Source organism: Phascolarctos cinereus, unplaced genomic scaffold, assembly GCF_003287225.1.
Source record: "Phascolarctos cinereus isolate Bilbo 61053 unplaced genomic scaffold, phaCin_HiC Scaffold_5;HRSCAF=322, whole genome shotgun sequence".
NCBI classification, from domain to species: domain Eukaryota; kingdom Metazoa; phylum Chordata; class Mammalia; order Diprotodontia; family Phascolarctidae; genus Phascolarctos; species Phascolarctos cinereus.
In genome coordinates this window covers 345,607,580-345,622,148 of record NW_027555958.1, presented here as the reverse complement: position 1 = coordinate 345,622,148, position 14,569 = coordinate 345,607,580, and the positions used below count along the sequence as shown (strand labels likewise).

Below are 14,569 nucleotides of genomic sequence, written 5' to 3'. Positions count from 1 at the left end.
TCTAGACATCCTTTCCCCACTTCTTTTTCTAATATCCCTCAACATCTGCTTTCTATAAACAGTTCTACTAGGTTCTTGATTCCAAACCAATAAAAACTTGTGTCCATGACAGAAGGAGCAGCTGTTTGCTGAGTCACTGAGTGATTTTTGACTAATCAAGAAATGCTAAGCACATACCAAAAAGAGGTCAGAGGCAGAAAGATAGGTTCCATGTACACCACAATACTGCTTGTAGTGCTTTTTGTGGTAAGAACTAGAACAAAAGTACTAAACAAATTTTAGGAAGTAATTGTAACAAAAAATTATGCTTCTGGGAGAAATGTGTATGAAGACTACAGATGAGCTTAGGAAGACTTACATGAACTGATACAAAGTGAAGCAAGGAGGACCAGGAAAACAATATGCACAATGATAACAATAATATAAACAACTCCGATTTAAACTGAATGCTTTCTGCTAAGCCTGAACACAAAGACACAAAGAAGAGATATGAGAAAGCAGTACCCTCCCTTTTGTGAAGAAGTGGAAGATCATTATAAAGGTGAAAAAAAAAGGTTCTACTTTTCCAGAAAAGGGGAGAAAATGGAGTCTGTAAATTGTGACTGGGAAGCTTGGCTTGTATTCCTGCAAAATTCTAGAAAACAAAATATTAAATGAATGATTAGGGGACATTTATAAAAGAAAGCAGTGATCACAAAGAGCCAACCTGGCTTCATCAAGAACAAGTCATGCTATGTTTGTTCATAAGACTGAATATGTTGGTAAAAGTGTTAACATGCTATGAGAATGGTTCAATTGCTTGTAGTCAAATAATGTTGAACATGCATTTAAAAGACAAGTTATGGCAGACTCATCTCTTTTTCTTTATGACAAATATACGAGACTGGTTTGATCAGAGGAATAATGTAGATTTTTTTTAACCTGTATTTTTAGCAAAGCATTTTTGGCTATTGTTGTGGATGATATGTAAAGATGCAGAACACACAGTAATATAATTAGATCTAGACCTGATTGAACGGATGTTCCTAATGAGTAGTTATGAATGAATTGCTATATTTTAGAAAGCACACTGTAAGCTGGAAAGAATCTAGAGGAGAGTAGCCTGGATAATGAAGGACTTTGATTTCTTGCTCTATGAGGATTGATCAAATAAAATGGGGATATTTAGCCTGGAAAAGTAAGACATGACACTGGAAGGAAGAGGAATTCAGTTTGTTCAGATTGGCCCCTGACAGCAGAACTAGGAGCAATGAGCAGAAATTGCAGATGTAAATTTAGTCTTTATCTAAACAAAATTGCCTACTAATTGGAGAAATACAAAAGTGGAATGAGCTGCTCTGAGAAGTAGCCTTGTCCCATCGGAAGCACAGAAATGACGGTCAACAAATACTTGCTGAGCACCTAATGCCTATTAAGTGCATGGCACCATGCTAGACAGAGTGGGAGAATACGAGCACTATCATTATTTCTTACTTTTAAAAAATATATGTATTGATAAATTTGTTTCAGCACATCATACAAACTCCCAATCATCCTATAATATAAAATTCCAGAAAAAATGTACCCCAGAAACCGTATCATCAATAGCTTATTTAAACATACATCATCCTTTAACAAATTGGAAAAAAAAAAAGAGAGGCCAAAATTTAACATAGCATGTATCAGTCCAATCATTCTTTAATGTTGTTTTACTTAACTGTCTCCTACTCTAAATAAACTTACCTAGTTGGGGAAATAAAACATGTATTCAAAAAGTTTCCTTATTTAGCAAGTGCTATTGGAGTTAGGAAGAAAGAGAAATCATTGTGAGTTGGAGCAATCAGGAACGAAGTGAGATTTCAAAAACTTGAAAGACTTAAACAGGTGAAGAAAAAGACATTCAAGGTGGGGGGGAGAATAAAAAGCAAAAACATAGAGATGGAAAAGTACCTCATCCAAAATTCCCTACCACAATAAAAGCAGAGCCACCAATTATGATCTAAAAGGAAAGACAAAGGTTGAGAGTATAAAGTCCTGGGTTCTTGTCTCAATAAATGTATTCCATTTAATTTAACATTCATTAAATACCTGCTATTTGTAGAGTAGGGGCAGCTAAGTGGACAGTGAGCTGGGACTGGAGTCAGGAAGACCGGAGTTCAAATCTAGACTCAAAGACTTACTAGCTGTGTGACACTGGACAAGTAACCTAACTCTGTTTCCTTCAGTTTCCTCATTTGTAAAATAAATAAACTGTAAAACGAAAAGGCTAATTACTCCAGTATCTGCCAAGAAAATCTTCAAAGGACAAGACTGAAACAACTAAATGACAAATTTGTAGAGCACCGAGTTAGTCTCTCATGATACATAGATGAATCCAACACAATTTTTTCTCTCATGCTGGTTATAGAGTAATAGGAAAGAAGGCATATGTACACAAATATCTCTAATACTTCCTACTAACATTACTATAACACATACACACACACACATTACATATATATATATATACATATATATATATATATATATATATATATATATATATATATAAAGATTCAAAGATTGCATGGAAGATTAAACATAAGAGGTATCACTTTCACCTAGAGAGAATAAGGGAAGGCTTTATGGGGAGTTGGTATCTGAATTATACCTTTATGGTTGGAAAGGATTTCATCAGATAGAGTTAAAAAGAATAAATTCAAGGCACAAGGGATGCTATAAGAAAAGAGATGGGAAAGAACTCGATCTAGTAAGGGAGTTGACAAGTGGGGTCAGTTTGGCTAAAGGATAAAGTTAATTAAAAAAAAGAATCTAACGCAAGACTGGGAAGATAGGATAGGGTACAGCATGAATGGAGTTTAGACTTTATGCTAAACGCAGTACAGAGTTATTAAAGATTTCTGAGTAAGGAGTAACATGATTTGAGGAAGTCTTTGGTGGTAGGGTATTTACATGTTTATATAATACAGTTAAAATAACAGATTTATATATTTAGGGTGAGGGGAAAAACTAAGTCAGAAAGATCAGTTAGAAGGTTATTGCAATAGTCCTATCAGTAAGGTAATGAAGGATGGAACTAGGCTGGTAACACTGTGAAGGACAAGATTAAGAAAGATGTCTGGCCTCAGACACTTGACACTAGCTGTGTGACCTTGGGCAAGTCACTTAACCCCAATGCCTCACCAAAAAAGAAAAAAAAAGACTAAGAGAGATGCAAAAGACCTGAGGGTAAGGACACAAAATCAATAGGGTGCAGGTGTTGAAGAGAGAGGATGGTTCTCAAGTTTACTAGTAAAAGGTACTACTAACTAGCTCAGATTCTTCAACTACAAAATAGAGAATCTTGGGGGCAATGCTTGTCTTCCAACTCTTATGACATCCATCCCTCAGTAGGATTCTGTGAGGGGAAAATGATATGCTAGATTAGAGAGCAAACTCAACGTAGAACTTTGCTATAACACTTGACTCTAGACCAGAATTGAGTATAAAGGTAGATCAATCTACCTTTACTCCACCCAAGAGGAGTTACTGAAATACTCAAAAAGCTTTAGTATAAGGGATTTTCACCTCTGAAGAGTTTCATGGAATAGGTTAGGTAGGAAGATAATGGTATAGATGCCTTCATTTCTTTAGCCTAGAGGGGAAAATATTCTCTGATAATGAGCAAAGCAACTTTGGACTTTCTCTGACTAACAAAACAGACCCACTTTTCCATTTCCATCTGTGAGGCTGACCTCTACTTCACAGGCTGTGGGTTTGGGTTGTGAGGGGTGGGGGGAAGGGGAGGGGGAAAACATGATGTCACACCCAGGACTATATAAGGTACTTCATTAGGCTCTTGCAGACAGTTTGAAAGCAGCTGGAGAAAAAGAAATAGCATAGCCCTTAGTTACTGGGGAATTTTAAAATTTGCATTAAGTCAATCCTCACAGAAAACCTGTTGAATAAAATGCAACCTCAGCAGAAAAGCCAAACCATTCGACCTTTCAAGCAACGGAAAAGTTTAGGTACAACTCAGGGGGATCCTCCTAGGGCAAAAGAGGTGGGAAACGAGGGGAAAGGATGAATACAGACCTCATTCATTTGTCTGATTAACTCTTCGTGTGACATTTGCACTTTTACAGCAACCAGAAAAGAGGAAGTCGCTGGGATCCGGGCAAAGTTCCCAAGCAAGATACCGGTAAGGAGGTCCCTGTTGTAGAAGGTGGGGGGGTGTAATGGTACTGCAGTGAGCCCTGATCAGTAGAGTCCCGTGATATACCGTCCCAGCAACTCCCACCTGAACTTAGTGCTTCCAGGCAAGGGATCGTATTCAGCTGGCCTTGCTTCAATTTATGTTTAAACGTTTTAACAGGTGATAGTTGAACGTTATCAGAAGGAGAAATACCTTCCCCCGCTGGACAAAACCAAATTCCTCGTTCCTCAGGAGCTGACCATGACTCAGTTTCTAACTATCATTAGGTAGGTAGCAAAACTAGAGATATCGCTCTCTATGTACGGGAGGGGTGGGAGGAGGCGGGGAGAGGACCGGTTTCTTGCTTCTCTTGGACAGGCTCTGGGAGGGGGAGTCTGTCTGTGATTCACCCTTTCTCTTCAGGGTGGCCAGGAAATGTTGAACTTGTACTTAACCTCTTGGAGAATCCTAGCTTGGAGAGCCCCAGTCTGAGGGACCTAAAGAGAGCATTACTAGGGTTATCCTAAAGTCACAGGTGCTTTTTTAATTTTAATCACCTGACAAGACCTGCCGCCCCCCCCTTTTGGAATTTGTTCCAGAATTTAAAAGGAAGCTATCCAGAGCTTAGTGTAAAAAAGCCTACTGTTTCCAGTCACTCTGACTTTATGCATTAAAAATTCATATACTCTCTGTCTCCCTCTGTTTGTCTGGCTCCCTCTGTGTCTCTGTATGTATCTCTATGTGGCTGTGTCTTTTTGTCTCTATGTGTTTTCTCAGTATATGACTGTGTGTCTATATGTCTCTTCATGTGTCTCTGTTGGCATGTGTCTGTGTCTATCTCCTCATATCTCTTTGTGTGTTAGTGTGACTGTCCTTCTCTGTGTCTCAAAAAAAAAAAAGCCAGAGCACTTTGGAGGAGTAGTATCTGTTACCTCCCCTCTATTCTAGAGGATTCTATTATCCTCTTTCCTTACCTCCTCCACCTACAAAATAATGTAGATGTGAAGGAACAGAAAACACAATTGCCTTCTTGAAACCAAGCATAAAGAGGTGGAATTGGCACATAGGATCATAGAGCTCTAGCTGGAATGGAACTGGGAGGCCATCTGGTCCAATCCCCACATTTAACAGATGAGGAAACTGAGAATCATGGAAGTTAGATGGCTTGTCTGAAATCATACACAGAGTGAGCATAAAAGGTGGAATTGGAAATCAGCTCCTCAGACTTGAGAGACAGTGCCTATTCCAATGATCCAAGCTTCCTTGGCTATCCATCAATCAGTAAACGTTTATGAAGCACCTACTATGTGTCAGGCACTGTGCCAAGTACATCATCACCCAACATATGGATTCAATAAAAAGTACTTGAAGCTAAAAATAGATGTCTAGGAGCTAAGTAAATATGGTTTACTGTATAATCCTCCACCAAAAAAAAAAAGAAAGAAAGAAACTAGGGACTTTCCTTGGGGAGTTTTGTAACTTAAATAAGCAGTTTTCCTCCAACATCTCATTCAACGATCACTGCTCAGGCATCTATTATGTTGGAGGCACTCAACCAAGCAGCTGGTGCTACAAGCATGACACCATGACAGCCTGTGCCAAAGAGTTTACCAAGCAGTAACAGTATCATGTGTACACACATAAATGAAATATAAGGCAGAATGTGGCTGGAATTTCTTACACAATCTTCTTCCTTGTACTTGTAGATTGAAATGGTTGTGTGAGCCAATGATGGTGAAATTCGTAACAAAACACGACATTTTTAAAGTGAATATACCATAAATGAGGTCAAGAAAATTAAAAAGGGAGGACATCCCTCCCCTTATTTTTGGAAGGAGGCAGCGATTGTATTGACAAGTTTGTGTTTTCCTTAGTATAGTCCTCCATATTATGTTTTTCTCTATTCCTGTCACAGAAGTTACTGTGCTGAAGTTATCCCTGTGTGATTGGGAAGAAGCAGAGGGTTAATAATTAGAATATTTTTTTGGTACTAGGTCTCCCTATTTCACCCAGAAAGGAAGTGCAATTGCCAATTATGGGCTGACCTACTGTTAATTGGCACTGAAATTTTGACCTGCCTTGTTTTTCCCGCCTAGGTGGATCACTATTCCTTAGGCAGCCTATTGGCCCTCTGTCTTAGATAAGAGTACTGGACCTGGAGTCAGGAATACCTGAGTTCAAACCTGCCTCAGACACTTACTAGCTGTGTGACCCTGAGTAAATCACTTCACCTCTCTGTACCTCAGCTTTCTCATCTGTAAAATGGGGATGATAGTAATAACACCTACCTCCCAGGATTGTTGTGAGGATCAAATGAGATAATATTCATAAAATGCTTTGCAAACCTTAAAGTGCTATAAAAATGCTAGCTATTATTATTATGGTTTATTGTTATCATCTTCCCACCATCCTTGGTATGGATACCTATGGGGCTTAAAAGGCAGCCAGTGGTAGAGTGCTGGGCATTAAGTCAGGAAAACCTGAGTTCAAATCCAGTCTCAGACACGGAGTAGGTGAGAGTTTGAGAAAATTACTTGATCTCTATTTGACTCTGTTTCCTCAAATGTGAAAAGGGTCACAGAGTTGCTGTGAGCATCAAATGAAATATTTTTAAAGAAGTTGGCACAGTGCCTGGCACATAGTAGGCACTGTATAAACTTTTATCCTCTTCCTCTTCCCTTTAGCTCTGTGGTGGCTCAGAATTCTTGGTTAACCAGCCTCAGTCTCTCTATGGTAGAGATTACAGGTGTTTGCCACCATACTGTGACAAAACTAGAATTTGTAATCACCCACTGCCGGCTCAAATGCCAACAGTGACTTCTCCCAAATGATGCTGGAGTGTTTAACAGGAAAAAGTGATTGTTTTACACGTGGAGTCAAGGTTATAGGTTGAACTAAACACTGGCGGTCCTTGGGTTCATCCAGGTGCCCAGCTTCTTCCCTTCCTTGGCCATACTTGCTCCACTTTTAACAATTCTGACAGAAATGTTTGGAGGGACAGAGCCGAAACGCACTGCTTAAAGTGAGGACTTTTAAGTTCATGGCAAAAATTGCTTCTTTAACATTTCTGAGCAGTCTATGTTGTCTCTATTTCTTTCTCAATTGACTAGAGAATGGCCTTGGGCATTTACCCAGGTAATAGTGGACAGAAGGATAGTCTGTAACTGTGATCTCATTTGCTATAGGGAAACTTCCTCTATCAATGGCAGCTGCAAGTGCTGAAACTTAGAGTTTTAGAAAGCTCCCTAAAGTCACAGGAGGGTCACACAATCAGAGGCAGGATCTTAACCGCAGTGTAGGCAGCCTTATAGTCACTGTGGCTGCTTTTCAAAAGAACTTGATAGGGGCAGCTAGGTGGTGCAGTGGATAGAGCTCCGGACTTGGAGTCAGGAGGACCTGAGTTCAAATCCGACCTCAGACACATAACACTCACTAGCTGTGTGGCCCTGGGCAAGTCACTTAATCCCATTGCCCCATTTAAAAAAATACCAAAAAAAGTACTTGATAGAAATTTTAATTACCAAGCTTGACCCTGGAAAAGAGATAAGAAAGAAGCTCCCGCTCCCCTACTTTGCAGAGGTGTGTGGGGGTAGGGGTGTCTATGAGTATGTAACGTTGTATAAATGTCCTGATCAGGCTGATGTGTTGGTTAGTTTTGGTGAACTATGGTTTTTTTTTTTCTCCTTTGTTACAGAGGATAGATGACAAGCTAGAGAAGGAAGGGAGGATATGTTTGGGAATGAACATAATGTTGAAAAAAAGATCAAATTTTTTAAGATCATGACAGAAAGGCCCCACTGTAATCTGGAGAAAAAAGGCTAGGGTTAGAAATTAGGAACCCAGGGTTCTAGTCCCTGATCTGCCACTAATTGGCTGGTCGGCAATAGGAAAGAAGGACAGAAGTATTTATTAAGCACCCACTATATGTCAGGCACTGTGCTAAACAGTCTATAAATATTATCCCATTTCACCCTCCCAACAACCCTGGGAGGTGGTGCTATTTTCATCCCCGCTTTACAGCTGAGGAAACTGAAGCAGACAGACAGCAGACTTACCCAGGGTCACACAGCTAGGAAGTGTCTGAGGCTGGATTTGAACATAGCCTTGCCCAGTGCACTATCTAATGTGCCACCTAGATGCCTTATAGGCAGATCATTTCCTGAGTCTTGTTTTTCTCGTTGGTGTTATGAGGTGTTAATATTTGCCCTACAGGATTGTTCTGAGTCCCAAAGGAAATACTAGATATGAAAATTTCCTCAAAAAGATAAAAGTGCCATATAAATATATAGTAGTATTTTAAGAGATGGTTAGACAGATGTTCAAATACTTGTGAGCAGAATTAGTTTGGGTTGTATCCTCCATGGGTCAAGTAAGAGGAAACATGCGTGCCATTAATGCTCAATCAACCTTTTAAAATGGGAGGAGGTACTCCCTTCTCACAGTGTACATAAAAAGCTCTGCAGCTGGAGTCAGACTACCTGGGTTCACAGCTCTACTCTGCTCTTTATTATGTGACCCCCGATACACACACTTTTCTGAGTCTCAGTTTCTTCCATTGTGTAGTCAAAAGAGTGCTTAACTTGAAGTCAGGAAAAGTTGGGTTTGAGCCCATCTTCCAAAGCTGCTGAGTTATATGACCAAGGACAAAGAGCATCAGCTTCCTCCTTAGTAAAATAAGGCATTGAGGTCATGAAGTAGAGAGGGCACTAGACTTCTCATCAGGGAGACCTGAGTTCAAATCCTGTCTCAGACACTTACTTAGCTATGTAACCCTCAACTTTCTTAACCTGTTTTCCTGTCTATAAAATGGGGATGATAATAGCATGTGCTTTCCAGGGTTGTTGTGAGAATCAAAAGAGATTATATATGCAAATGTTTACAATCCTTAAAGTGTTCTATTAAATGCTAGCTATTATCATTAAAACAGAAATAGTAATAACATGTGTGCATGGTATTCAATCATTTTCAATGGTATCCTACTCTTTGTGACCCTATTTGGGATTTTCTTGGCAAAGATACTGAAATATCTTCTCCAGCTCACTTTACAGATGAGTAACTGAGGCAAACAGGGTTAAGTGACTTGCCCAGGGTCACACAGCTAGTACGTGTTAGAGTCTAGATTTGAACTTGGATTTTCCTGCCTCTAGCCCTAGCACTCTAATTACTGTGTCACCTAGCTGCCCCAACAGTAATACTTAAAGCCTCAAAGTATTATTGTGAAAATCAAACCAGAGCATGACCAGCACTCCACCAATCTCAAAGAGCATATAAATGTTTTTGGTTTGGTTTGGATTTTGTTTGTTTTTTTTTTTTTAAACCAGATCTATGATTGTATTGGTGTAGGAAATTCCTTCTGAAGGAAACTTCCTCTTCCAAAGTAGATCTGACCTACTGTTCGATGTAGTCTTACAAAGCTGCCTGAATCACTGAGAGATTAAATATAAATTCCTTGTCCCAAGGTCACTCAGCTCATCGGAAAAGTTTGAACTTGAACCCTGGTCTTCAAAACACTGTAGTCTGCTCTTTGTCTACTACACTAGGCTGCCTTCTCTAGCTCTTAATGATTTTTAATCTATAAAATGAAGGAACTGAACTAAATAATCTCTAAAGACCCATCCAGCACTAAATAATTTTATGAAAAGGTGTTTCTGGTGGTCCACAGAGGGCTCAGAACTCAGTAATACCAACCTTGGACCTTAGATAATGAGTGTTGGGCTTGGAATCCGGAAGATGAGATTTCAAATCGAGCCTCAGACATTAGCTGTATGCACAGGTCAGTCATTTGACCTCTGTTTGCCTCAGTTTCCTCAATTGTAAAATGGAGATGATAAAATCGCACCTACCTTTCAGGATTATTGTGAGGCTCAAATGAGATATTTGTAAAGGGCTTAACACAGTGCCTCTCATGTAGTAGATGCTTAATAAATGCATATGTCCTTCCTTCTTAGACCAGTAGCCTTCTGTATTCTCAGGCTGACTCTATCCTCCCTTCCTATCTCAGGAGTCGCATGGTTCTGACAGCCACCGAAGCCTTCTACCTCCTGGTGAACAATAAGAGTTTAGCAAGCATGAGTGTGACCATGGCAGAGATCTACAGAGATTATAAGGATGAAGATGGTTTTGTGTACATGACCTATGCCTCCCAGGAGATGTTTGGCTGCCCATTACTCATGGTCAACCCTGAGCTGCAGCAGAGCTTTGGCCCAGGCTCCTGCAAACACCTTCAGCCCACATCTGGTTAGGAGGTAACTGTCCTTTAAGTGATTCAGCAAACTGTGGCAAGTGGGATTTGTCCTCTCCAGTGAAAAAGAGGCTGGGCTGCCATAAACCGAATAGAACCAATGAAAAAAATCCAAGCATCTGTCTTATATTGGTCATTTAAAAAAAGTGTAAAGCCCTTAGAAAATATTATTGTAAATCAAGCTTCTGTTTTTCAGAATGGGAATGGGTTAATTTATATAGTGCTTCATATAATCTCATTGAAGAAGAGAAGACTGAAAGTTGAAATTGTTTAAATGACAAACACTTCTGCAGAGTAGGGAGAAACTTGAATGGAGGCATCCTCTGTCCTGTGCCACACTCTGAGAAAAGACTACACTTAAATCCTCTGAGGCTATAGAGAATCTCTATCCTACAAGTTGTGTCTGCCTGGTTAAAAAAAAGTAATTCCTATAGCTCAGGAAATCCTGTTTAAAACATATCTGCAAAGTCTGCCTTTTTAAAGCTTCTGCTGGTTTATTTCAATAATTAATCATCTGGTCCTTTGTATTGCTCCCCACGTAGCCCCAAATCCATGACTGCTCAAAATTCAAAATCGTTTTTAAAAAATCCTCCAATGTCCAAATACCAAATCTGTACTGCTTCTGTGTAATCCCTGGCCACAGCTTTAAGTCCATCTTCTAGTCTGCCTGCTCTAATCAGAGCCTCCAACATGTAACCTTTGAGACATTTCACTTCTGTTGAATCGCCACATGTGATGGCTTTATCTCCTGAAACATCCCTGCTCCTTTAAATTACTCGCTTGAATTGCTTGAAAACTTTCCAAATAAATCACTTTGGTGGTGTTATCAGGACAGGCCCCAGTCCATTTTTTGGTTTGTTTGGGGTTTTTTGGAGGGGGAGGGGGACAAAGTTGGTAGTGGTGGTTATTTGTTGGCTTATTTTAAAGTCTGTTTCAGGAAAGGACATCATTCTCAGAGAGTGAGTTTCCTGCCCAATATCCATTGCTGGACACCTGAGAGATTTCTAATGAGCATACCCATTGTAACATTAAACTAATACTACAATCTCTAAATCTTTCCAAATATAAGGATGCCTTGGCCAGGTATTTTAAAGCTCATTTAATGCTATTTTTTCCTGCCCTGCCTTCCTCTTCTATTGTTCTGTTCTTACACATAGAATCTCAGTGTTAGAAGGGACCTCAGAGATCATGCAGGGAATCCAAGTCCTTTCTTACAACATACTTGATAACTGGATTTCCAGCAGTCGCATGAAAACCTTCAACAAGGGGTAACTAACTTACTACCTCACCAAGGCAACCCATTCTACTTTTGGACAACACTAATTATGTCCACGATCTTCTTTAAAATCTTGTGTGATTTTAAAAGGATCAAGAGATATAATTCATCCAAATCCTTCCTGAATCTATATTTTGGCGCCCATTACCTCCTAGAAGTCGTGGATTCCTCAAATTTACTGTCTGCTGTGAAAAATCACGCTGCTTTTTCTTTGTCCTAAATCCAAGATCCTACACTTGAGCAGTCAAGTTTAGGAAGCAGTGAAAGTATAAAACCCATGGTCAAGACCAGAAACCTCCTGGCCTGCTGCCAAGGAAGACCTAATGCTCTAGGAAACTTCTGGTCAACGAGGAATCAGCTCCTCCTTGCAAACGATCCAGGAGACCCTCCCCTGCCCGATAGAGAAAGCCTTACCCAAGGGCTTTCTTTTTTCACTGCTTTTTAAATTTAAGTGGGAATGACAGCAAACCTCTCACCTTTTTAGTCTTTAAGCTTGCCTAGCCCTGTAGTCTCAAAGGTACACCACACCCAAATGTCTTCTCCCTTAACTTTTTATTAATTTCTTTTGTTTTTATGCCAGTGATTTCCAGATATGCCCTCCCTGGTAACCAAGAAAAACAGTGACTGAATCTGACAGTCTATGCCCACAGTTCCCCATCCAGCTAACAAAAGGAGTCATTACAGCTGCCTGATATTTTGGCTTTGGGGGGGGGCGGGGGGGAGAAAGGGGGTGAGGTTGCACTTGCATTATTACGGGATTTGTGCATGTTGTCCACCTGGTTCCTCATATAGTTCATACAAATCTTCCCACGTTTCTCTGAATTTCTCTTTCTTCCCTGTCTTCAGACACCATTCTTATACCATAATTTATTCAGTCATTCCCCCAAGCAATGGGTACCTACTTTGTTTCAAGCTTTTTGCCAACCTCCCAAAAGTGCTGCTAGGCAAGAAGATGTGTATTGTAATGGATAAAGGGCTGGTCTTAAGTCAGGAACACCTGGGTTCAGGTTCTACCTGAGACACATACTGGCTACCTGACTCTGGGCAGTTCACTAGGAACTCTAAGTTTCTTAAGATGTAGAGCAGTTGCTGGTCACCAATGGTAGAAGTTCTTTCTTCATCAAGAAATCGTGGGGGGTATGGGGAACAACAAGAAAAAGGCTTCTATGGATACTTTGGCATAAATAGCACCTTTCCATCTCTTGCTTACTTGGAGTGTGTGCTGGGCAGTGGGATCTCTCCTTCAAAGATCTTCCCTTTCTTTTGAAATGGCATCTTGGTGCATTCTAGTTCTCACTCTCCCCTCCCACACCTTAAATCCATCTTGGATTCCAGAAAGGATTTGTATTTATAAATGGGGAAAAAATATCATTTCAAAAATCCAATACTTCTGCAATCAATATAAGTAATCGATATAAAATACAATATAAAATAACCCACCTGGATGGCTGTCAGTTTGTTTTATCTTATCTCCCTAAAGTTATCCTGGCTGTCTCCAAAGCTAAAATGTTTCCCTTCCTGGCCAGGAGTCCACATTTCAGCATACCCCCTCTTAGTTTCTCCCTCTCAGTTAGAATTAGGGACCCTGATCCTGGGAAACTTCATACCGGTTTGGGAGTCCCCCTTGCTCCTGGGTCTATAAACCCCATACTCACTCTTAACCAATCAAAAAACCTTCTGATTGTTGGTGGGTTCCTGTGATCCAACCCCCCCACACACATTCTTATCTAATCATGAAGTAATAAATGCTTCTTCCCAAAGTTCTTCATGGATCAAGACATAGAAGGTCATGTAGTCTAACCATCTCATTTTGCAGACGAGAAAATGGAGGCCCAGAGAGGAGAAGGAAGACGCTTGCCCAAAGATCACACAGGTAGTGTCTGGCAGAGCCAAGATTCTAAGCCTAGTCCTCTCATAAAACATTCTTTCCACTGGAGTTGTGGAGGGAAGACTTTTCTAAAAATAATATTACTGCACCCTTGACTCAGTTTGCCCACAAAGTGTATCAAAGAAAATCTCTTTCCTTACAGTGGCCTGTACTTCTGTCACTCAGGTATTTGGTGAACAAGTTCCCCCTATTAAAATTTTATATTCTAAAGTGTTTTTTTTCTTAAATTCAGAAACACCTCTACTACCTCCATATTCCTCAACTTCTACCCTCCTCCATGCCCTCTTCCATTTTAGTTGCCCTCCTCCATACTCATCTCCATTCCACTTAACGTCTTTGATCCTCATTTTACTCATTTGAAAAGTGGGGATAAACATGCTATTTTATACGTCCTACTCCACAGAGACCCCAATGGGGGGAGGGGGGGGAAGGACATCATAAAGCTTAAAGTACTACATAGAAATGTGAGTAGTGACTTCCTGAGATGAGGTAACCACTATTTCATCCAACTGACCCTATTTTCTGCATTATTTCTAATATCCTTTCTGGAGATACTAGATTGTTCTGGTCAATGAGCTAGAGTGGCACATTGGAACAGTGTTAGAAAATGTCAGGGGTGGATCATCTAGGCTAATCCCTCGGGTAAAATGCTAACAATGTCATTCTTTTGATCAGAAACTTTTTTTGGTTCCCTCTTTCCTCTAGAAAGAAATACAAACCCCTTAGCCTGGCTTTTAAGGTTTATATTCTTTGTTTTTTTGTTTTTTTGTTTGTTTGTTTTTTTCTGGGCAATGGGGTTAAGTGACTTGCCCAGGGTCACATAGCTAGTAAGTGTTATGTGTCTGAGGTCACGTTTGAACTCAGGTCCTCCTGAATCCAGGGCCGGTGCTCTATCCACTGTGCCACCGAGCTGCTCCTCTTTATATTCTTTGTTACCAGTGCCAAGCACTTAGTAGGTGCTCAGTAACATATGGTTAGAACTAGATGTACACTATAGTCAATGTCTACAGG

The 14,569-nt window shown here is 40.1% G+C and overlaps 1 protein-coding gene across 2 annotated transcripts; it reads left to right on the top strand.

The window, feature by feature from the left end:
• The first annotated feature begins 3,839 nt into the window (after positions 1 to 3,839).
• On the top strand, positions 3,840 to 13,740 carry MAP1LC3C (microtubule associated protein 1 light chain 3 gamma). Of its 2 annotated transcripts, XM_078156261.1 has the most exons (5): positions 3,840 to 3,986; positions 4,104 to 4,159; positions 4,334 to 4,440; positions 10,155 to 10,398; positions 13,487 to 13,740. In XM_078156261.1, exons 1-4 carry the CDS (start codon positions 3,929 to 3,931, stop codon positions 10,393 to 10,395), a joined length of 462 nt encoding a protein of 153 aa, XP_078012387.1. In that variant the 5' UTR covers positions 3,840 to 3,928; the 3' UTR covers positions 10,396 to 10,398; positions 13,487 to 13,740. The 2 variants fall into 2 exon arrangements, with proteins under 2 accessions (XP_078012387.1, XP_020837672.1); XM_020982013.2 differs by lacking the exon at positions 13,487 to 13,740 and having other exon boundaries at positions 10,155 to 11,223.
• The last annotated feature ends 829 nt before the right edge of the window (positions 13,741 to 14,569 follow it).